We start from the raw sequence: 22,467 nt of genomic DNA, 5'->3' as shown, positions 1-22,467 counted from the left end.
ACCTGTTGCGATGTTAATGTGATGCCAATCTTAGTGTAAGTATGACGTATGATCGGCGTTGAAGATTTCCAGAAGAGCGAGCTAGTAAACGTTTTGCGGAATTCTCGGACGCAGGATCCGGGCAAGGGTGCGAGACATAGCGGTCGGCTGAAATCATCCCGAAGAACAATTGGGACCACAGAAGACCACAGAATGATACAGAGGCTTCCGCAACTGGATTGCGAGGATCTTTTTCTCAAGGGAGTCTTGGAAAGGTCACTTGATTTAATGATTACGGTTGACCACATTGCACAATAATTGAATAAAAGCAAACAAAGTTTCGATCACGTGACTGATCGATCTTGTATGATTTCCTGTCCTTGAAGTCTGTAGATGATTCTGACTCGGACTTGGGCGCCAACTCGATTGAAAATCCTATCCTCCACCGTCATTCTGAAGAGACTTAACTCGACCAACTGCCATAAACTTGCGACATCGATGTCTGTACAGCAACCTCCTTGGTCTCCACCAAAGCGGCAGGCAGAGGAACAGGTGCTTCGGGTATACAACTCATTAACTAAGACGAAAGTAGGTCAATTGCATCCATTCACCGTCGCGCGTGATCTCGAATCGCTATAGACAGAGTTTGTTCCTACGAACGGGCGCCACGTCAAATGGTACAACTGTGGCCCTACCGTATATGATGCGTCGCATATGGGCCATGCAAGGTAAGAAAGCCTATCCTTTCCAATCCCTGATTTATTCATGCTGCTAGTTCCATAGAAACTACGTGACCCAGGATATCCTACGTCGAATAATGTCAGATTATTTTGGTTACGATGTGCACTTTGTAATGAACGTAACGGACATTGATGATAAAGTGCGTACCTAACAAGTTCATATGCCTCGTCCAATTAACTTGGCAGTGGTTTCATATAAAAGATCATCGAACGCGCTCGCCAAAACCATTTGCTTGACACGTTCCGAATTCAAACTACCACTTTGTCGGCGGCCTTGATAGATCAAGTGCGAGATGCTTGGCGAATTTATGTCCGTGAACGCCTCAGCAAAGGTCTACCAAACAATGGAAAACCATTGGAAGGCGAGGAGGATGCAGCGTTTTCCCGCATCTGCGACTCCATTACGAACCCAGACTGGAAGCAAGAGTGCTTGAAAAGAGATGAAAAGTTTGACATGCACTTTTCCTCCGCGGTACGTCGGTTTTGCAATATACTCAAACTCTTACTTAAAAGACTACTTGTACAGCGTCGCTGCCTGAATGCCCTTCAAACGGCTCAAACGCAATTAGGGACCGGCAATGTGGGCTTGGACGTAACACATCAGCTGATCGAGGATTCGAGGGATATTCTCGCAATCTCGTTGGATGCACAGGTTTGTATATCCCATCCCTGAAAACAAAATGTATACCATATCTGATCGTTTTCAGTTAAAATCTACGGTTACCGACCCTGCCATCTCCAGAAGCCTTGCTGCCTACTGGGAAGGTAAATTCTTTGACGAAATGGCTCGCCTCAAGGTCCGCGAACCGGATATCGTAACTCGCGTGACGGAGTACGTTCCGGAGATCGTGGCGTACGTAGAACGTATCATTCAGAACGGCTATGCGTACGAGGCCGAGGGGAGCGTTTATTTCGATACTCTGACTTTTGATGGTACCGATGGACATAATTACGCCAAGCTCGAACCCTGGAGTAAAGGCAACCGTGAATTGCTGGAAGGCGGAGAAGGTGATTTCTTCGTTCTTTACTTACTGTCTGCTCCTGACTCCTGAAGCTCCCAGGTGCTTTGTCGAGCCGTACAGGGCGACGATCGCCGTCTGATTTTGCTTTATGGAAGGCGTCAAAACCTGGAGAACCTTCCTGGCCATCCCCATGGGGTCCAGGCCGTCCTGGATGGCACATTGAATGCTCTGTCATGGCTAGCGCGATTTTCGGGGAAAATATTGACATTCACTCAGGAGGAAGTGATCTGGCGTTCCCTCATCACGACAATGAGATGGCACAAGCCGAGGTGCGCTCCAGCCGACCGCAGTTTCTGGCAAAATAGATGCTGATCTGCGCTAGGCCTATCATAATTGCAGCCCCTGGGTCAATTACTTTCTTCACACTGGTCATTTACACATCGAGGGACTCAAGATGAGTAAATCACTCAAGAATTTTATCACAATCGACGTAAGCCTTTTCATGTAAATGAAGTGATGTTTTTAACAATTTTCTTAGGAAATACTCCAGAAATTCACTCCACGACAGCTGCGGTTGGCCTTCCTAACGCAACTCTGGAACTCCAAGGTCGATTTCTCCGAATCTTTGATGACGGGAGAAGTTCGAAACACCGAAACCACAATGAATGTGAGCTTCTTTTGTCCAACCGAGAGGTTCATCTAACAGTCACTAGAATTTCTTCACAAACGTAAAAGCACTTGTAAGCCAATACCGAGCAGAGGGAATGGCATCAGACGGTCTACACCACTATGAAAGCCACGAACGGGAACTCATATCAAGGTATTGCTTTTATTATTATTTACTGTTGCGTATATTCTGACGAACTCCTTCGGGATTTAGCCTCCATCGTAGCCAATCGGCTTTCCGGGCTGCGCTTTGCGATTCGTTCAATACCCCTGTTGCTCTCGATACCTTGCGGGATATCGTTTCTCGCACCAACGTGTATATAAATTCACGAGGCAAAGCCCTAAATGTGCCAGTGGTCGAAAATGTTGCGCGGTGGGTTGGAGAGATGCTTCGTATGTTTGGTCTCGGCGAAGGTGAAAAGTCTCAAATAGGGTGGGGGCAGGTTGAAGAGGCCGACACCAATGTGAACGTATGCCAATCTGACGCGATAGTTTCGCATTTCTTGATGACTGACTGTTATCTAGCGAGAAGAAATTCTTACACCTTATATTCGGACCCTCTCCTCCTTCCGCGATGGTGTTCGAGCTCTCGCTATGGCGAAGAACGAAACGTCGCTGAAGGACATTCTTGCTCTCTCGGACAAGCTTCGGGATGTTGACCTAGTTCCTTTGGGGGTCGCTCTGGATGACCAAGAAGGTTAAATTGTTGCTTTCCTGCGACCTCTGAATATTTGACACGATTCTCTCTTTGCGTAGATGGTAAAGCCCTCGTCAAGCTTGTTTCGCCTGCCGACCTCGTTAAGGCGAGGGAGGAGAAACGACTACAAGTGGAAGCCAAAGCTGCCAAAAAAGCCGCATCTGTGGAGGCCGAACGCCAAAAGCGACTACAGAAAATCGAAAAGGGCAGGGTTTCACCCAAGGACATATTCAAGCCTCCCAACGTGCCCGAAGGAACCTACGGGTCATGGAACGAAGATGGCATTCCTCTTACTGATGGGGAAGGCAAGGAGCTCAGCAAGAATCAAGGGAAGAAGGTTCAGAAGGATTGGGCAACCCAGGTGAAGCTGCACGAGGACTTCCTAGCGTGGCATAAGGATGGTTAAAGGTCGTCTATATGATCACCAGTCACATGAATTGACGATTAATTTTGCGATCTTCTCCAATCCAACCTTATCTTCATCATTGAACCCACCCACTGCAAGACAATCCAAATCCAACACTCCCAGCACGGTTGTAACACCATCATGTTCCAGCACAAGTGGACATACAATTTCACTCTTCGTTTCTCCGTCGCAGGCAATATGCCCAGGGTATAGATCGACCTCTGGCACAACAATGGTAGTCGGTGTCAGATAAGAGTCCGCGCAAACGCCTCGAGCTTTCCCTGGTGCAGTGTGAATAAACTGACATGCAGGTTTGCCACAAAATGGACCAAGGAGTAATCGGCTTGAGGTTTCGGTAGTCGTGGTACTTGTTTGAATGCGCGGCGCAGGGAAAAGAGCAGAATCAAGATAGAAACCTGTCAATTTTCCGCCGTCAGCCGCTGCCCTTCCAGTGATGCATGTCATACGAGGAAAGAATCCCACCACACCAGTTCACTGCCCTATCATCTTCCCTCCCGAAATATTTTGGAAAGGCGAGCAATGCATTGAAAATGATGGACGAGGCATTCGCGAGATTTGTGATCTTTGACGAATGAGCCATGAATGATTTTTAAAACATTGATTCATACCCAGTGTCCCTGTCCATCTAAGAGAGCCTCTAGTTGGGTGTGGATATGCTCCCAGAACTCCGGTTTTGTCTGAACGCTAGATAAATATGATGAGATTATTTGATACCGTTGTACCAGGTCGTAAATTACGTGCCTATCGGGGACCAAGGAACTATCGGCGTGTGGCATAGCGGAGGCCAATGCTGCTATGAGTTCAGGTCAAGCAAAATTTTAAAAACGATTCTGAAAGACGTTTCGCCATATGGTCGCCATCGTACTAGTATTGCGATTAGATTAGATCGAGTATCATCGATCACTTTCAACTCCGTCTTGAAGTTGCCTCACGACGACCACAGTACAATGGCCCCCTACCTCGAGACCGTTAAGGCGAGCACAACTGAAGTTACGATCTCGATAATAATGAACACTTACCTCTTCTCTTCAGTCCTTTGCAGATGTTCCAATAACGGACGCCGGAATTGATACCGTTGCCTTCTTGGAGGCCTCAGACGGCCTCGTTGGGCTCTTCGGTGAGCAACGAAAGTAAAATCGCGGAAAGATACGTTGTTTAATACTTTGCATTAGATCTTCTTGGATCGGCCGCTTTCTCTGTCGTTCAGGCAGATATAAGAGGAAACATCACCGTGAGTTCGATCCCACTCGTGTAAGCACAGGGGGGACTCATTGATGGCGTTCGAACTTTACCAGAAAGTAAGGACACGATACCTCGCGACTCCCGAAAAGTCCGCAACCTTGGAGAAATTGGTGGAGAATGAAAAGGACGAGAAGAAACGCACTGCTACGGAGGGCCTGATGTGGCTACTTCGAGGCCTCTCATTCACTTGTCAAGCACTGCTGAACGCGCAGGGAAACAAGTCGGAGGAGCTTGCGGCGGCTTTTATCAAATCTTACGAGGGGACGCTGAAAAAGTTCCACAATTTTGTCGTTAAAGGCATTTTTTCGGTAGGTGTAGTCGAGGCTAGGCGTTGTGGCTTATCTCTGATTCCGTTTTCTAAAGGTCGCTATGAAAGCGTGCCCGTATCGCGCTGACTTCTATGCTAAACTCGCTGCGGACCCGACTGGAGGGCCGCCGGCGTCGCAAGAGAAACTCAACGAGGAACTAGACAAGTGGCTTGCTGCTCTCAGCAAAATTGTCAAGGACATGGAAGCATTCTATGAGAAGGGTAACTGGGGTAAAGGACTGTAGATCACAATGGGGCTAAAGGACTATAGATCACAATGGATACCTCGGACTCCCCAAACTTTAACGCACAACCGTGGCCCCTGTAGTGACATGTCATTGAAGGACGTCATACTCGAGTATACCATTCAATACGTAGTGACGGTACGCCTGGAATGAGTGACATTGTACATTATTGGGTAGTATACTCTAAGGGCAGCGCACGCCTGGTAAGATCCAAAATACATCTCCCAAACTAAGATCAAAGCCATGGCCCTATTTCGCTACCAGGTGCTGTCTCACCAATACCATGTAAACCCGGACATCTTCCAGGCATGCCAAAGAAATGCAACGCGTCAAACGAGTTAACCACACCTGCAGGTGTGATCAGCAGGGACTTTGGGTTCTCACATAGTGCCACAAAGACTCTGCAGCACAAACACCTGACCGGCAAGAAGTGGAATAGACTTCGCATATTCTGTCAAGGACGGTGCAAAGATAAGGCGTGACGATAATCTCTAGATTGATGAAGCCCCTTGACAAGATAAGTGACAGATTGGCGTTGCATTGCGGATCCGAGATGGGATCTCGGAAAGGATTGAGATGAACCAAACGGTGGGGAACATTAGGCGCGCTCGCACGCAACCCAAGGAGATTGGGGACAGGTACGCTGTGTTTACCCCGCAAACGGTTCGTCCGAGACAACCTTCACCCATTGAGACAATTTGACATCTTAGGACATTATGTGTTTCGAGGGTGCGAAAGCCACAGCAAGCATTAGAGAGAGCTGTCAGGAGACCTTATAGCTTGACGCCAAAAGGTGCGGAGATGCCGCCCAGGGATCTGTCCCCACCTGTGGGGTGTGGTCAGCTGGGAAGCTTGGTCTGCATTTCATGTCCAGGGTCTAAGTCAATTACTGAAGGCCTCTTCTTACCCTTCCCAGCCGAAACACTTCGGGAAATAGTCAGTTTTGTTGCTTGGCCCAACGAATGTCCAACGGCACTACCCCGCAACGCCGGGAGTTGCATTCCAGGCGATGGTTCCAATTGGACGGTCCGAACGTAGGGGTTATGGCTGTGGGGAACATACGATGACGGAGGGGACGTAGATAACATGGGGCGGTTATGTTGCAACTGGCGAAGAGAGGAAGGAGGTTGAGAGGTCGTCCTGCTGATCAACGGAATAACTGTCGTTTGGTGAGAAACCCTGGGTGTTGACATCGATGGTGATGCACTGGTAACTGTATCATCTTCCTGAGCGTGCTTATGTTTGCGTTCGGCAACTTCATTGAGCTCATGCCCGCCCTCGTCGTCTGAATTGACGCGAGACCTATCACTGTAGCTCGAGCTGACACTGTCGAACGACAGCCGTGTTATAATCTCGTCCCGAGTAGAGGCTGCCAGTGGGAGCGCCGTTAGGATAGAGGTAAGGGAGTTGTTGGCAGGAGATCCATATCGACCGTTGCTTGCAGAAGGTCTGAGATGATTGGGATACGAACGATGTCCACTTGTCTCCGGGGAATTATCAACAGAGTCGGAGCCGCTTTTGCTGGCGGTGGAAGAGGGCGGAAAAAATGAGAGTTGGGATGCGGGTATTCGATGGATAGTGCTTGATTGAACAGGAATCGACGTTTCACTAGAAGTATCATGACCGCCGTCATCTTCTGATTCTGAACTGAGGGAGATTAAACTTGGTTCATTGATAAATTCCTGGGCACGGGTAGCGTGCTCTATGGGTATGTACAACACCTTGCGAAGGTGGATGGAGTCCGAGGGCCATAGATGATTTGCCTTTCTGAGGGCGGGAAGTGGAATTCCATATTTCAAAGAGACCCCAGCCAACGATTCTTTGGAAGTTACCTTGTTACGAAAATGTTTGGTACAACTGGAGAGAAGTATGCCGTGATCACACACCTCATGAATCAGAACGTCCTTCTCCGCTTCCGTCGTCGGAGACGAAGTGATCGATACCTGATCTGCATCAAGCGCTGGTGCGTCCACCAACGTCCCCGTGTTCACAATGCGGGATAGATGTGGTCTTGTCACGCCGACGTCGTGAAACACGGTCCTCAACGCTGCAGACTTGAGCGGATGAGTTGCAGAGCCTGGTTGGCCAATATTGGTATCAGTGTGAGAGCGCCTATGAGCTTTACTGACGACGCCGCTGGTGCCCTCCGCGTCAGTAACGGAGGATCGCCTCTTGCTTGTCTCTGCTCTCATGGCTCCGTAAAAGGAGTGAGATGCAGCCGTTGGGGTCTCCTCGCCCTCATCGGCGAATGGGTTGAATAAAAGGTCATGATCATGGGTGACCATGGCGTCGCACTTGTCAACGACGTAGTGCACACTGCAGACCTGGTATGTCAGCCATATGTTATCACGTGATTTCGGCAGAGACGCTCCATTTTACCGAGTCCGTCGACAATTTTCTTGACGACTGTGAGGCCTTGAGGCCAGGCTTCAAGCGTTTATGAACTAATCGTGTTCGGAATGGGATCAGACAGCTTTATGATAAGACGGCTTTATTGTTGACATGTCGCCCTATTACGTCCAGCCGCAGGGGGATACTTCTGAAATGATACGCCTGCATACATACATACATACACCTAAAAGTACACAGCAACGTCTGTATCGTTTTCTAAATACATAGGATGCCATGGCAAGGAGGGTTGTAATGGGTGCGGGGCATCCTATGTGCGAAACAATAATATGAATGAAGTTAACCTTGACCAGTGACCCTTGACCCTCGCTTTGCTTAGGAATCAACGTCTCTGCGGCGTTTCGACCCGGAAGAAGGCACCGCAGAGGGAGCGGCGACCACTGGTCCTTGAGCAGCACCAGTAACGCCAACGACGAGCCCCTTTAACCAATCATTTTCCCTGCGCAACCCATCGCATTCCCTTTCCAATTCATTGACCCTTGTCTCTAGCTCTTTCGCCTTGCCTTCAAGAGCAGCCTCCCTCTCCTTTTTCTTCAATCTGAACCGAGCACTGGCGGCAGTATTTCTCCGACGTTTGTCCTCAGAGGCATTTAGAGGATTACCTCCGGCACTGGGAGTTTCCTCGCGATATTCATCGGGAGAAGTAGGCGATGAAATGGAGGCTTTGCGAGATCGCGAACGCTTAGTAGTTGGGTAGCCATCATCTGAAACGGAGGCAGGAGCAGCGGGCCGAGCAAAGGTACCCCTATCTCTGGGTGTGCTTGGATAAGGAGACACGAGTGGGGTTAGTGCAGTGTGGAACCCTGGTGCATGGTTTGCATGCAGTGCAAGAATTTGTGCAAGAGATGGTGCCGTGGATGCAGCTGGCTGCTGGTGGGGGGGAGGTACGGCGAAGGGGTCGATGCCGAAGCCAGCAAGGAATGCATTGAGGTCAAAAGACTGGTGCGACGGATGGACGGTGGTATGTTGGGCAGGCTGATTACTGCCCAAGTTGGTACCAGTGACGACGTTGACATGACCATCATGGGTCGCCTTCTCCCTGGTCACAGGGGACCTTGTACCCTCGACGTCGTCTTCAATTTCAAGAGATTTTCTTCTGTATTTGTCTTGATCTCTGGAGCCCAAAGACTCATCAGAGTCGAACGTGAGGTTTGTCCAGAGATCAAGCTGGGCTGCAAGATCTGGGTAAGATTGGCCCGAGAGCAAGTCGTGCCCATCGGACTGGGACTGGGCTGGGAGAACGATGTTCAAGCCTTGAAGGTTGGGCATACCCTGTAGTAGCAGCAGCTAGCGATGATGGTGGTAGCTGATTAAAAACCTGACCAAGCGAGCAGCAACAAAGGCCGAAATCGGCATCGGCCTTATCTTTTCAATTTCAAAGACTGACTCAGCGCATCTACTACCGTACTGATACCACAGTCACTTTACCGCCTTTGCACCGCTCATACGATGGGAACAAGGTCAGAAGCAACGAGAAGAAGCGCAGAGCAACAACAGAGTTCAATGGCGCCATATTCCTCAGGCCTCATGACCACGACACCTTGTCTCTACGCAAGGACCAGCGAAGAACTCTTTGAAAGTTACTGCAGAGAAGCCTGCGTAGATAGAGATATTATTCCCTGGTCAACGCACATAGCATTTAATTACGGCGATCGAAATGAATTCTGGACGTACATTTACTCATTCACAACACATGCACCTTGCGATTCGGACAGCCAGCGGAAGCGGTGATCGACACTTACCCTTATCATTCGGCCCGGAATGGAGGTAAAGCCAGAACATGAATATTTCATTGTTCGAAGGCGGGATGTTAAAACCAAGTCGAAGGTCATGTCGAGATGAGAACTCAAAACAGAAACACAATGAGGTCTGAATTGAACGGACGGAATGGACTGAGCTCTGTCAAGTTTATGTACCGCTAATAATAAACGACGTGATTGAAGCTGACTCAGCGCTAACGCTCTCTAACCATGACCACCGTTGATAATGTCCCATTCTTCAAGAAGAAAAAGGGCCTCTCACGTCCTACAACGACAAGGAAGCGCTCAGCATCACCAGGCCCATCTTCGTCTGCGCAGGCGTCGTCTTCCGCCGTAGTTCTTCCAAACAAAAAAACATCAAACAACATTCTTAGTGCAGGCACCAAACGCACTGCATTTCAGCGCGATGGCATGGATGATCTAGATGCTCCAGAAAAAGAGGGACCTGACGTCAAGTGGACGGCAGCTGGCTCGCACGTAAACGCTGCGCTGGAGATTCTGGCTGGAGATGAGGCTGAGGACTTGCTGGCAAAGCGTCGCCGCAAGGAGAAAGTAGATGCTGGCGAAGATGACATAGAGGTTCCTGACGACGGCCAGTATCGGGGACAGGCCGCGTATCGAAGTCACCTCAAAAAGAGCACTGAGGTCCCGAAGGCGATGAGAGTTGGCCCCCAGCGGAGCACTAGTACGATTCGGACGGTCACTATCGTAGATTATCAACCAGATGTTTGTAAGGATTATAAAGGTGGGTTGATTCTTGTCACCATTTCCTGTCAGAAAACTGACGATCATTATCAGAAACTGGGTATTGCGGCTTTGGAGATACATGTAAATTTTTGCATGACCGTGGCACATGTAAGTACTCCCTCCTTCTCACTTCGTGTCCAAGTCGGTTGAATATTTGGAACATTAGATTTGGCGGGCTGGCAGCTTGATAAATTGGCAGACAATCCCAAGAAGCAAGTCGAAGATGATTCAGGGTCCGACTCTGACGACGAGGACGTCCCTTTTGCGTGCCTAATTTGCCGAAAACACTATACTGATCCTGTCGTCACGCGCTGTGGTCATTATTATTGCTCAGCTTGCGCGATAAAAAGGTTCGCTAGGACGCCCAAGTGCCTCGCCTGTGGGGCCCCGACGGGCGGTATCTTCAACCGTGCCGACAAAATCATTGAGAAAGTGGAGAAAAAGAGAAAGGACAAACAGGACAAGGAAGACGCGCTTAACAACCATGACGTCGAGATCGAGATTGAGGGGCTGGGTACTACAAGCCGAGAAGAGGATGCACAGTCGAATTCTTCTGATTGATTTTTGCGCTCATGATCTATGGTGGGGTGACTTGCCCTGGTGCCTCTTGATAATTGAAGGACCCTTCAATGTACAACTCCTCCAACTCCACCGCCCGTTGCAAAAGGCGAAAAGACTTGCGTTGGACTTTTTGACAGTGGTCGTTGCAACTGCCAACTGTCAACCATCCCACCCTAGCGCTCGCGTCATTTGTGACGCAAGACGTTCCTGACCGCTGATAAACGTTGGGTCCATGTATACGATTTGTGGACGCTAGGATATGTAGAGACTCGAGAGGTATAGTACATAGCACTGTTATTTCAAATTCAAGAGTCTTTTTCTCAATTATCTCGATTGAGGTATAATGAGGCATAAATAAAAGATCTTATCGAGATGTCCATTTAGCATGACAGCATACAGGAACGGGTCAGTTCTCCATCAAGCAAGTCATCGCCCAGCCTCCAGGTCAACCAACCTTTCAAAGGTGTTAGCGTCAAACCTTGCTCAACTCGTGGCGTACTAACTGCACTCATATTGGTCAAAAAGTTTTTGGGAGTCACCCCCGGGATACAAAACTGCCACCGGCCCAAGGTGTTTATTTCACAATGAGGAAAGTCCAAAGGTTGGCAATTTCAGTTCATCAGGAGATCAAGCAAGGAACTGAGGGCGCACACTTCATTCATCTATCTTTGGATTTCTTACTTGTTCGGTTATCATGCAGGTCAACGGGTTGCTTATCCCCATGAGCTGATGATGCCCTGGAAGAACAATGCACGATGACGACAAGGGTTCTGTCAACTTTTTTTTCTACATCCGTAATAGCTAAGATATTATATAACCAACCGTGTTATAGTAAGGCCTAATATATGGGGTATAGCAAGCAGGTGGTGACACGATGACTGGCAGAATGGACGAGTAATAAGGAACGTGCTGCGGCATGAACGCGCTAGAACTCACCAGGACGGAGATATGCCACCTCAAGGCATTTCGTCACAGCCATTATCTAAGTGTCTTTTAAGCGAATCGGCTCTAAACGGATATATTAATGACTTAGTTTTTTTTTCGGACTCCACAAGGTTGAAGGTACAGACCTGCTAAACTCTTTCTCGCAGAAACGACACCGGTGAATGACTGGCGACGCGAGATGTTGAGTTTCATGATGCCTTTTTCTATCGTGGGATCGAGAAAAAGTCTTGCCGCACTTGTCGCAGGGAAACCGTTCCCCGGAAGGAGAGGACGCGGAAATCGGAGAAGTGCTGGCGGCCGAAGAGACGGTTCGTGGTCGTCCGGTCATGACGCGAGGACGGTGAGAGTGAGAGTGTTGCGAAGGAATGTGAGACGAGGCATGATAGTCAAGAGAGGGGGATCTGTAGTTCTCCGGAGGAGGAACAGTAGGGGAGCGGGGTATAGACATGTGGTGGGTATAGTTTGAGTACGAGTGTGCTATCTCCGACGGTGTAGGAATAAAATGTGACTGAGGTGGTGGGCTGGCTGGGGAGCGGTGATCCACTGGAGGATACGACGCATTATAGTATTGGCTTTGAGGGGCGTAGACACTAGAAGGAACGGCTGACGATGAGCTGACGACTCCTTGTGGATTATAATAGCGGGGATCACGTCCGGCAGTCGTCAAATAACGATGGGGAGGAGAATGGGCTGGTGTCATACTGCGATAGTATGGATTATTTGCTACAAAATATTTAGTACGGCGAAGCAAAAGGTCAGAAGAGCACATACCCTCCTGAATGGATTGAGGCTGAGGTGCATTATAGTACTGACTTTGTGTATCATAGTTAGGGTATGAGGGTGATATTGGATAGTCTGAGTGATGTGAGACTACATGACCAGTTGGATAGCTATTGCCTTGATCGTCGTATGGGTGATCGCGATGAGAGTGTTGCATTGGAGGGCAAGCTGGTCTGGAGGCACAGACGGGGAGATTTTTGAGAGAGACGTCAGTGATGGTAAAATTGACCGGGTGCAGGATTTGAAGTGTGTCCTTTAATAGGTCGGAACCGCCCAGATGTCATTAAGCAAACTTGGCAAATTGGACGTCGGAGAACAGGAATTCGATCACAGCCAGGCGTTTCGATCCCTGTGTTCCGAAGGAAGCAAGAGCCGTTATCCACGGCCGCCAAATATATAGTAGACTCTGAGAATGGGGGAAGTGTTGAGAATTAGTGTGTAAGGGAAGCTTCTGAACCTGCTCACCCGAAAGGGGGCAAGAGGATATTTTGAATTGACGCCTGGTTTGCCTGGAAATTCATTTATGGCAACCGTGCTCGAAAAACGATTCGAATGGCCGAGCTAAACCGCTGGATCTACAGATGGAAACGAAAAGAATATTATGACCCGAATTGGTTAGCCACCTAACCACGTCAAACATGCCACAACGCTGCCAATCCTCTTACGGCAGAAACGTTACATGACATTCAAGGACAATTCCAGAGCATTCCCAGATTTGAAAAAAAAAATCCCCACTTCAATGCGTGCACCGGAAAGCGTACCTTTCAATGGCGATTCAACCCAGAATGAATCATATTTCAAAATGGGTCCTAAATTTAACCTTCCAAAAGTAGAGTATCACCAGTAGTTTCCTTAGTGAGTGCTGTCTCTTCACCTTGTACTCCAATTTCTCGCTCGAAGTCACGGGTGACTTGACCACCAAAGTGGAGGATTCAAGGATTGGCTAAGAGCAAAAGTATTCGATGACGCGGTCACAGGAGACAGGCACTATCTTATTCTGGACCTACCTCCGCGACGCACCGAATTTCACCTCGGAAGCATTAATAATAAAGTGGATGGAAGTCCGCAAAACATACCTTATTCCCCCAAAGGTACCTTTGAAATTTTGAACCTCTCCGCTTTCAGGAAGGCGACATGCGCTGGAATACCAGGGATTGTTGAAGTTCACGGGATTGTGGGCACCCTGCCACTCCTATGTAGTCTTTGGATGGACTATTTCGATAATAATAGACGACGAGAACGTGTATAGAATCCCGGTAATAAGCACTCCCGGATGCGAAAGTTCGCTGAAATGTTGTGCGATGGTTCGCGGGATGTTGAAAACGAATGTTGCATCTCGGATGTACACTCGGCTAGCGTGGATGCGGAGGCTGATGCCAAACGTGAACAAAGAAGGGAAACGAAGTATGGAATTGCGATATTGAAAACAGACATGGCACCTTTTGACCTTGACGCGTGTATCCAGCAATTACTCCGCAAACAACTTCTACATGAAGCACTTTTACGCGAAATTTGCGAGAAGACGAAGGAGGTCCTCATGAGGGAGTCCAATGTTGTCCATGTTAGCGCACCAGTGACGGTTGTTGGTGATATACACGGGTGAGTCACATCCACCTTTGCGGGGCTACTGAATTCATTGGCTGTTCAAGTCAGTTCTACGATCTTATAGAAATATTTCGCATAGGAGGATACGCACCGAATACAAACTACCTCTTTCTTGGTATGTGTCGTGTTCCAAAGCAACCTAAGCTTCGCTCATGGTTTATCAGGCGATTACGTGGACAGAGGGCTCTTTAGCGTCGAAACCATCTCTCTCTTGACGTGTTTGAAACTACGGTACCCGGACAGAGTACAACTCATAAGAGGGAACCACGAGTCTAGAGCTGTTACCCAAGTCAGTCACGTACTCTTCCTTGCATTGACGTTCTCTCACAATCACCACAGACATATGGATTCTACACAGAATGTGTTAGGAAATACGGCTCCTCCCACGTCTGGACATATTTCACAGATATGTTCGACTTTCTAACTCTTTCAGTGGTCATCGATGACCGAATATTTTGCGTGCATGGAGGTAAAACTAGTGAGTAGTTTACCCGAAAGTACTTGCTCACTAGGCTCTCCCAGGACTGTCACCTTCAATACACTCCATTGATCAAATCAAGGTAGTTGATCGATTCCGAGGTTTGCGTCTTTACCGTCTCGATCGCCAATTTCCCCGTCATCATTTTTTACAGAAATCCCGCACGAAGGACCAATGGCAGACCTCGTTTGGTCAGATCCTGACCCCGAGAAGGAGGATTTTGCAATTTCACCTCGGTGCCTTTCCATCTCCATCCACTTCTAGCGTTCGCACTCACACGACCTTTAGTGGAGCAGGGTATACTTTTGGTTCTGGGGTGGTGCACAAATTCCTTGATCAAAACAGGATGTCACATATCCTTCGTGCTCACCAGCTCTGCATGGAAGGATATGCATCCTTGTTCGACAAGCATCTGTCAACCGTCTGGTCGGCTCCGAATTACTGCTATCGATGCGGAAACTCTGCTAGCATTCTTGAAGTCGGACCGGGAGGATCAATGTACTTTAATGTATTCGATGCAGCTCCGGAAAATGAGAGGGATGGACCAAGCCAACAAGCCGCTCAAAACGCAAGCGGAAGGGTGCGTCTTCTCATACCCGATCATTGCTCCGATAGATTTGAATGGAGTTTCATTAATGGCAGCTACCAGAATACTTCTTGTAGACTTCCAATTCCTGGCCGTGAATGTATGGGTTTAACAGATGCGTCTCCAGTAATTGTACTTGCTATTGTTATTCGCTGTGTAAGCCTCTGAAGCACAATCCTTCAAGCTCGAGTGACTCACGATCTAGAAGTTAAGAAAAGGAGTATACATATCACGCGCGTGTCTTCCACGCCCCATACCATCGGTTAGGAATATTATTGGCGCCGTTTAAAAAAAATTCGAAGTGAGCCTAACCGACATTTTCGGATTGCAAAGTTAATCGTCAAGGCAAGGGTTATTAGACAAAGTCCAAAGGTTATGTAGGAGCGCCAACGAAGCCATAAGAGCCATATCAGAGTTCGGGCCAGGTCCCTCTTTCGACGACGACCATGCGGGAATGACGGTGACCGAGATGGGGAAGACAAGGACGACACTGGGTACCCAAAGAAAGGATTCAACAAGGAGGTCGGAGAGATCGACGATACAGAAGATTTGGTTGCAGTGGAAGGTATTGGTTCGCTGATTGGTAAAACAAAATGCAAAGGTGACGGACCCTCCCCTGTCTGTGATGGACCTTCCGTATCTGTCAAGGAAAGTAGAGATCCGCCATACTCTGTTTAAAATTTATTAGCAAATGGAGCGCGCGTGACGTTCGACAGGTTCAATTACCCTGTGGTAACGCCGAAGGTGTGAAATAACTTGTTAACTGAACCTGGGTGGGGAAAAATACTCGTGAAAGAGCAGCTTCGGGTAGGAGGTGCCTCGAGAGCAGTTTCAATTGAGGGCCAACGGTGAAAAAACGAGTGCCTACTTGACAACATTCCAAACTCCTGAATGGGCCCATGAGTAGTTGAGCATAAATACTAGACACCCGTCAGATTGGGGCGAATACCTGGCGCAAAGCACCTACCACCGGCCAGCATGCCTGGAAAACGTGGAATAACTTCCCGAAGTGTCCACGTAAGTACGTCAAGCCTCTGAAAAGTGTTCAATGACAGGGAAAAGCAAGTAATTTTCAAGTCTCACAAGACTTTGGTAAGACACTTTCTTCAGGTCGCATAGAACAATATATTGGAGGGGAGGCTCTTCATTTGCATCTGATGAATTGTGAAGATCCTGAAGGTGCTGCCTGCATTGTTCGAACGCTTGAAATATGAGACGCTTTTGGACTTCAAAATCCTCTGCGAACTCCATAACTTCAACGACTATGGTCGGTCGTCCAAACGGATCTCGAGCGTGTGCTGGCAAGATGTGCACGTTGGGCAAATTAATGGGGGCAACGGGAGGCCACAAGGTGCTCAGACGCCAAACCAAATTCTTTCGAATAGACTCCAGTGTGAATGACGTTGTAAATTTGTTTCGCTATTGGAAAATGCCCCGTAAATACGAAAATGCAAGTATAGCAAATTTGAAATATCACTCACCCGGGCAATTCGGAAGATTGAAGCTAGAAACAGTAGTGGTAAACTGCATGCTGTTGCCCAGAATCACAAATATAGTACGTACAAGTATCGCTTAGCCATTCTCTTGCCCATTCCGTGGCATCCGGACTAAGGTTAAGTTCGCCCGTCACTGAAGGCAAGATGTCGCGAATAAGGGTGGCTTGTAAATTACGTGTCTCCTCCAAATTGGTGCGGTACGTTTCGAGTAATTTGTCGCGATTGGCCCGCAATCGCTCGTAGATATCCATGGCCAGAGGTAGGAGACAAGACACCTGATAATTATGTAATGGTAATGTCACTTGCAAGCTTCCCACGATCTGCACCTGTCAACATAACCGTAGCCTTCCTTCAGGAGCATTCTGCGAACATCTGTGCGGAACTCAAGAGGGCGTTTTTAGTTCCACACATATTTTGATATTTTATAGTACAGTGAGCAACTTTTTGAAGAAGGGACGCCGATAGCCCATCCCTCGAATCCTGTCGGGCCGTAAAGCAGAGATTCGAGGGCTAAATCTCGCAGGCTGGCAGACATCGAGTATGGCCATATGGGGGACTCGGCTGTCGAGGAGAGCCGCAGCTCATCACTGGAAATCAATAGGTAAACATCTTAAACTCCCCAGGTTTCCCCGGCGGGATGATTGCGGCTTCTTTGAGTCAACTCAAACAGAATTTGTTATTGCGGAATCTAGACAGGTGAAAAAAAAAGGACTCGGCGCGAGACTCGAGACAGTTCGTGATCAATTGAATACATAGGCGCCTTGCAAAGATCGGCCATAATTCTGATAATCGAAGCTGGTTCTCGCATACAGAATATGGTGACCTTCAACAGATCTTGAAAAACCCTCAAGGAGCGAGTGGAGAACCAATCAAGGTGAAAAAGATGGTGATGGGTCTTGCAGTTGGCAATCGCCATTACCTCATCTTGGAACTTCTTGTCTGCCCTGCTGGTGCTGTACTCGACCAGAAAGGGTAACACGCATCCGGTGACCCCGTAGAGCCCGTGGCCAAAAGTGTCTCCAGCCTTAGATAGATCCAGTTGATGATACATAGCCATACGAGACTTGCAACGTTCCACCAGGGTGATAATCTAGATTAAGCGACAGATCAAGACCTGTAGGCTGTGTCCTCAGTCCTGGGCCGGTTTTTGGGAGAACCCCTTTTTGCAAGTGGTGGATGCACCAGCGCACAGGATCGGCTGGAGTCGGACATACATAATGCATGATGGATGGGCGCCGACAAGTCACATCGCTCGTTGACAAGCAAAACGAGGCCGTTTCTATGGAGCCTGGACCCTTTGGGTAGAGCTCAGCTAGACCCGCTACGGAAAGAAAGGGCCAGGAACCCATGTTGGCCAAGGTATTGAGGCGACACAAAGCAACCCACATTAAGCGGATCATGGAGACGACATACAAAACTTTTGGCCGAGAGATAACATATCTCGAAGCAAGATAAGCCAGAACTGAACTTGACATTGAACGGAGTCGACCTAGCAAGGAATTAGTTTACTTCTGGTTCGTTCTGGTCATGAGGCCAGCGAAAGCGTCACAAGCATATGCAGCATGATCACTGGGACATCGCACAACCAGCCACGCGACGGGAAACCCGATATAGATCGTCCCAGAGTCAATTCACGGCAAGACTTTTGGGTAAAAGGGAGCTCCTAGTCTAATTGTGGGCGAGAATGTTGACAAATCGACAGTTATCAGATGCGTCTATCGGTTCATGGTGTAGCTCAAGAGCAAAAATGGGTAAAGCGGCTTTAGTTCCCGGATATGTAGGCGTGGCATAACCGGTTTGCCAGTCATAGATTTCAATTCCAGTGTGGTCCAGAACAGATTGTGTGCCACAGCAGGTCCAACGCCATTTCTTTGGTATGGTACAACTTGCATGAACGCAAAATTCGAGATATAACCATGAGTTCAACCCGAGTAAACGATGTAGTATAATAACTTTTCACGAGATGGCAGTCCAACATACAATGTAATTTGGATTCCGGTCTTGTTTTCGATAGCCTAGATCAAGAGCAGCAAATATTGGTTCTATCCAGTTGCAAAATATCACAAACAGGGAGGGACGCGTCTAGTGGCTTCAAAATGCCGACAATAAACAAGATACTTGTGGGATCGAGGGTGGTCGGAGTTGGGAGAGAAGATGCTCGAGTAAGTAACCAAATATTAGTGTTTGTGTGAATTTAGATTCAGGGAATTTTCTTGTTGGCCATCGCGATAGCTAGCGTTAGGAATGGCGACCGTCGTTCCCGAATTCTTGGATTGGTTCCAAGCACATCAGGGTACCATTGACACGTCTTCAGTAGATGTGATAAACTTTCTGCCTTCAGAAGGCGGCCGAGGAGCTGTGGCAGTAAAAGACATTCCTGTGAGCCACCATCTCATTTATTGATTTAGAAAATTAACCAACCTTGGTGGTGTACGAAGGAAGGACACGTCTTATTCACAATTCCTCGTGATTTGACGTTGTCGACTCGCACGTCCTCACTTCCCTTGAGGTTCGGAATGGGGGCTTGGAAGAACGCCAAGTTGCATGAAGGCTGGGCTGGATTGATACTCTGCATGATGTGGGAAGCAGCCCAAGGAAGTTCTTCAAAATGGTCAGGATATTTTGGTATGTTTCAAAACATTTTACACTCGGGACTGCATTATTAAGTGTAGCCCAGATATTCTCCCAACATCATTTGACACGCCCATGTTCTGGACTGAGGAGGAACTTGCCGAACTTCGAGGTACATCTGTGGTAGGTCTGTTTGATGCGTACTTGATTAAAACTGGACATGTAATCTAATTTTGGCTCGAGTAACCAGAAAAGATAGGCAGAGCAGACGCAGAAAAGGACTACAAAGAAAAACTGATTCCCGCGATTAATGTTCGTCAGCCCGTTTTTGTGTGCATTTGGAGCTTTCATATTGACTTGTCATTTAGAGTCGGCCCGAGTTATTTCTCCCTAGGGATATCCATACGCGCTACTCTGTTGAGATGTATCACGTCATGGGTAGCCGGATACTCTCCCGAAGTTTCAACGTTGAGAAATGGGCACCAGATGAAGAGGAGGTTGGTGACGGAGCTGGAGACGTAAGTATGGGAAGTGGAATGGATGTGGACCTTCCGGATGGCGCCCCAGCGCCTCCAACCCATTCCTCCCATGGAACCGATGATCTTGAACACGAGGGGGGGGAAGAGGAAGAGCAAGAAGATTCTTCTGACATCGCTATGGTCCCCATGGCAGATATCCTGAACGCGCGATACGGATCAGAGAACGTTAGGCCTACTCCTTTCGATGAACGATCTCCATTTCTGATCTAGAAAAAATATACAGGCAAAGTTGTTCTATGAGGAAAATTATCTCAAAATGATTTCTACAAGACCAATCAAAGGCGGAGAGCAAATCGTAGGTAAAGCCTGTCTTGTGCAGGTTCCAATGCTTATCAATTATAACATGTTAGTGGAACACCTACGGAGACCTCCCAAATGCCGAGCTCCTCCGTCGTTATGGCCACGTTGATGTCATCCAATTACCCAACGGTGGACAAGGTAATCCTGGTGATGTCGCAGAAATTCGGGCAGACCTAATAGTCTCCGTCGCCGCGGAGCAACATTCCCTGTCCACAGACGATACCCACGAGAGGATAGACTGGTGGTTGGAGGAGGGAGGTGACGAGTAAGATTTTTCTTTCTTTCTCAGAGTTTTTCTCATTGCCTGTGTCGATGCAGTGTTTTTGACTTGTATTTCGATCTTGAAATCCCTCCGTCTATAATATCTGTCATCCGTCTCCTTCTCCTCCCCGACGAAGAATGGGAGAAAATCAAGGAGAAAGCCAAACCTCCGAAGCCCAAGATGGATGCTGTAGCTCTGACTGTCCTTCATGAGGTTCTGCAAAGAAGGCTCAAGGAATATCCCACAAGCATTCAAGTAAGGGTCTTGCTTCCTCTAGTTTACCGGAAAAGGCGTATTCATATATACACCAGGATGATGAGCAGCTGCTTATGACTGCTCCGTCGTTGAACTTACGACACGCTATTATCGTCCGCCTCGGGGAGAAGAAAATATTGGACGGCATCCTGACCAAGACTGCGGCTGCGTTAGCTATGGAGAGTAACACAAAGAAAAGAAAAACCACTCATGAAGATCGCCCCGCAGCTGCCTCCACGTTGAAGAAATCGAAACGCCAAGCGTAATTCCAAGTTGCACGAGGCAACTGTAGTACCATCTAATTAGAGATAGTTATGGCGGTGGCTGCGCAGTCACTATAAGTTAAAATTGGTACTACGTAGCTAGAAAACTCCACTTCTAGACGACCGTCATGACCGATAACGAACTGGCTTCTGTCCCACCGCAAGTGCCTCCTACAGAAGGTGCTGCAACTTTGCAGGGTCTCGAGGACAAGCGGACATCGAGCAGTGCATCAGGTGAAGCGGCCACAGATAATCTGTTGGACGTCGACTTGGACTCTCCGACCCCTGCTGTGGCGTCGACCACTTCCATCACAGAGGAATTGCGACAATTGTCCCTGTCGCCTGTTCCAGCGGCATCTTCACCTATTCAACCACCTGCAACATCTACCAGTCCCCGGCCTGCGACAGATGTGTCGCTTGATCCACGGATCGCAGCGTTGCGCGCCATGTTCCCTGATTACGATGACCTAATATTGTGTGTATACAAATGCAGTTCTTTTCTTTTTCCCGCCTAACCGCTGTGCAAACAGGCAATCGGTACTAGAATCCGTTAACGGAAGTCAAGATGCAGCTATAGACGCTCTATTGGGCATGAGCGACCCCGAATACACAAGTGACACACGGCATCAAGAACCTGTTCTCGTACATACTTCTCCTGTCTCATTTTTCACACATCCCTCATTCAAAATCCGTTTTCCAGACACAAACTGATCTAGATGAGCAACTTGCCCGTCGGCTGATGCTTGAAGAGCAGGAGGCCCAACAGCAACAATGGGCAGCGCAGCCGCCACAGCCTGCTACCCCGCAGCGTCGCAATACCCGCCCTTATGAGGTTTACCAACAGCAATACCATCAACAAGGCGCTCTGCCACCTGCTGGAGAGAGAGATACAATGGCAGAATTCCAAGAGCAAATTAACAAGATAGCCGAGAGTATGTTTCATCTCGTATTTGTCCAAAGATGTGGCTCAATTCTGATGGTAGCTGGAAAGAAGACATTCGGGAATATCTTCTCAAAGGTCAAAGCTAAGATCCAAGAGTATGACCAGGGCAGGTGAGAATCTTGGATAACACAGGAGCTAGTGCTCAAAAAGTTGTAGACCTGTTCAAAGCTCAGCTGGAGGGTACAACCCAAACCAGCAGCAGCAACAGCCTTACTACGGTCAGGCTGAGCCAATGGCCACGCAGTCGCGGCCGCAGCAACCCGCGTACTACGATCCCAACCCGCCGATGTCTCCACCCACAAGTTCAATCACTCCACCAGCAGCGGCTATTCACGGCTATGACGTGACCCCACCGCCTGCGACTACTTTTGCGCCTCCATCGGGGTCTCCCCCACCCGCTTCGACAAGCAGAGGAAGCAATGACGTACCTCGTCCGCCTCAAACGGGCACGGGCATGCCCATTGATGCTGGTGAGTAATTTGAACGAGTTCTTGAGCATCACGTTGAGCTGTCATCCAGGCAAATTGGGATTGTTGCCCAAGCGACCCGTTTCGTTGTTGCCTGACCCTGCCGCTGCCCCAGCTCATGTCCAGCAACCGACTGATGATGACGATGGTTTAGAATATGTTGAGAACCCTTTTGAGGACCCAAGGAAATAGGGATATTTGTTGTATGCTATTCCCGTCTGTTATTTTGGAGATT

The 22,467-nt window shown here is 48.4% G+C and overlaps 10 protein-coding genes across 10 annotated transcripts; 6 read left to right on the top strand and 4 right to left on the bottom strand.

Annotated features, from left to right (window-relative positions):
- Positions 1–372: 372 nt before the first annotated feature.
- Positions 373–4,077, top strand: LACBIDRAFT_189281 (uncharacterized protein; the record flags this gene model as incomplete). Its single annotated transcript, XM_001877786.1, has 14 exons — positions 373–567; positions 619–707; positions 763–859; positions 922–1,051; positions 1,082–1,191; positions 1,246–1,371; positions 1,427–1,727; positions 1,781–2,010; positions 2,064–2,171; positions 2,220–2,348; positions 2,395–2,501; positions 2,562–2,811; positions 2,873–3,044; positions 3,104–4,077. 14 exons carry the CDS (start codon positions 373–375, stop codon positions 3,448–3,450), a joined length of 2,391 nt encoding a protein of 796 aa, XP_001877821.1. The 3' UTR covers positions 3,451–4,077.
- A 337-nt stretch (positions 4,078–4,414) lies between these two features.
- On the top strand, positions 4,415–5,641 carry LACBIDRAFT_183422 (uncharacterized protein). Its single transcript, XM_001877785.1, has 5 exons — positions 4,415–4,445; positions 4,504–4,588; positions 4,644–4,702; positions 4,767–5,021; positions 5,077–5,641. The coding sequence occupies exons 1-5, from the start codon at positions 4,419–4,421 to the stop codon at positions 5,263–5,265; spliced, it is 615 nt and encodes a 204-aa protein (XP_001877820.1). The 5' UTR covers positions 4,415–4,418; the 3' UTR covers positions 5,266–5,641.
- Positions 5,642–6,104: 463 nt separating this feature from the next.
- Positions 6,105–7,550, bottom strand: LACBIDRAFT_313870 (peptidoglycan-binding LysM domain protein; the record flags this gene model as incomplete). Its single annotated transcript, XM_001877412.1, has 2 exons — positions 6,105–7,097; positions 7,152–7,550. 2 exons carry the CDS (start codon positions 7,548–7,550, stop codon positions 6,105–6,107), a joined length of 1,392 nt encoding a protein of 463 aa, XP_001877447.1.
- A 439-nt stretch (positions 7,551–7,989) lies between these two features.
- Positions 7,990–8,969, bottom strand: LACBIDRAFT_313869 (uncharacterized protein; the record flags this gene model as incomplete). The annotated part of the gene is made up of 1 exon (XM_001877411.1): positions 7,990–8,969. Exon 1 carries the CDS (start codon positions 8,941–8,943, stop codon positions 7,990–7,992), a length of 954 nt encoding a protein of 317 aa, XP_001877446.1. The 5' UTR covers positions 8,944–8,969.
- Positions 8,970–9,644: 675 nt separating this feature from the next.
- LACBIDRAFT_183375 (uncharacterized protein) lies at positions 9,645–11,026 on the top strand (the record flags this gene model as incomplete). The annotated part of the gene is made up of 3 exons (XM_001877784.1): positions 9,645–10,179; positions 10,233–10,289; positions 10,348–11,026. 3 exons carry the CDS (start codon positions 9,645–9,647, stop codon positions 10,740–10,742), a joined length of 987 nt encoding a protein of 328 aa, XP_001877819.1. The 3' UTR covers positions 10,743–11,026.
- A 542-nt stretch (positions 11,027–11,568) lies between these two features.
- Positions 11,569–12,624, bottom strand: LACBIDRAFT_324193 (uncharacterized protein; the record flags this gene model as incomplete). Its single annotated transcript, XM_001877410.1, has 4 exons — positions 11,569–11,580; positions 11,679–11,697; positions 11,813–12,410; positions 12,459–12,624. The coding sequence occupies 4 exons, from the start codon at positions 12,622–12,624 to the stop codon at positions 11,569–11,571; spliced, it is 795 nt and encodes a 264-aa protein (XP_001877445.1).
- Positions 12,625–13,899: 1,275 nt separating this feature from the next.
- Positions 13,900–15,304, top strand: LACBIDRAFT_232344 (uncharacterized protein; the record flags this gene model as incomplete). The annotated part of the gene is made up of 7 exons (XM_001877783.1): positions 13,900–14,066; positions 14,117–14,187; positions 14,237–14,361; positions 14,412–14,541; positions 14,595–14,651; positions 14,705–14,786; positions 14,839–15,304. The coding sequence occupies 7 exons, from the start codon at positions 13,900–13,902 to the stop codon at positions 15,302–15,304; spliced, it is 1,098 nt and encodes a 365-aa protein (XP_001877818.1).
- A 104-nt stretch (positions 15,305–15,408) lies between these two features.
- On the bottom strand, positions 15,409–16,883 carry LACBIDRAFT_313864 (uncharacterized protein; the record flags this gene model as incomplete). Its single annotated transcript, XM_001877409.1, has 7 exons — positions 15,409–15,806; positions 15,863–15,954; positions 16,005–16,056; positions 16,104–16,170; positions 16,220–16,555; positions 16,618–16,640; positions 16,700–16,883. The coding sequence occupies 7 exons, from the start codon at positions 16,881–16,883 to the stop codon at positions 15,409–15,411; spliced, it is 1,152 nt and encodes a 383-aa protein (XP_001877444.1).
- A 1,845-nt stretch (positions 16,884–18,728) lies between these two features.
- SDG16208 (SET-domain protein) lies at positions 18,729–20,984 on the top strand (the record flags this gene model as incomplete). The annotated part of the gene is made up of 10 exons (XM_001877782.1): positions 18,729–18,794; positions 18,865–19,011; positions 19,071–19,257; positions 19,310–19,390; positions 19,454–19,515; positions 19,572–19,907; positions 19,966–20,037; positions 20,093–20,307; positions 20,361–20,559; positions 20,616–20,984. The coding sequence occupies 10 exons, from the start codon at positions 18,729–18,731 to the stop codon at positions 20,823–20,825; spliced, it is 1,575 nt and encodes a 524-aa protein (XP_001877817.1). The 3' UTR covers positions 20,826–20,984.
- Positions 20,951–22,424, top strand: LACBIDRAFT_324189 (uncharacterized protein; the record flags this gene model as incomplete). Its single annotated transcript, XM_001877781.1, has 6 exons — positions 20,951–21,297; positions 21,353–21,464; positions 21,523–21,754; positions 21,806–21,875; positions 21,922–22,235; positions 22,285–22,424. 6 exons carry the CDS (start codon positions 20,951–20,953, stop codon positions 22,422–22,424), a joined length of 1,215 nt encoding a protein of 404 aa, XP_001877816.1.
- Positions 22,425–22,467: the final 43 nt, after the last annotated feature.

This window comes from Laccaria bicolor, genomic scaffold (genome assembly GCF_000143565.1).
Source record: "Laccaria bicolor S238N-H82 LACBIscaffold_5 genomic scaffold, whole genome shotgun sequence".
Lineage (NCBI taxonomy): Eukaryota > Fungi > Basidiomycota > Agaricomycetes > Agaricales > Hydnangiaceae > Laccaria > Laccaria bicolor.
The sequence above is the reverse complement of the archived record's forward strand: the minus strand, read 5'-3'. Positions and strand labels throughout refer to the sequence as shown.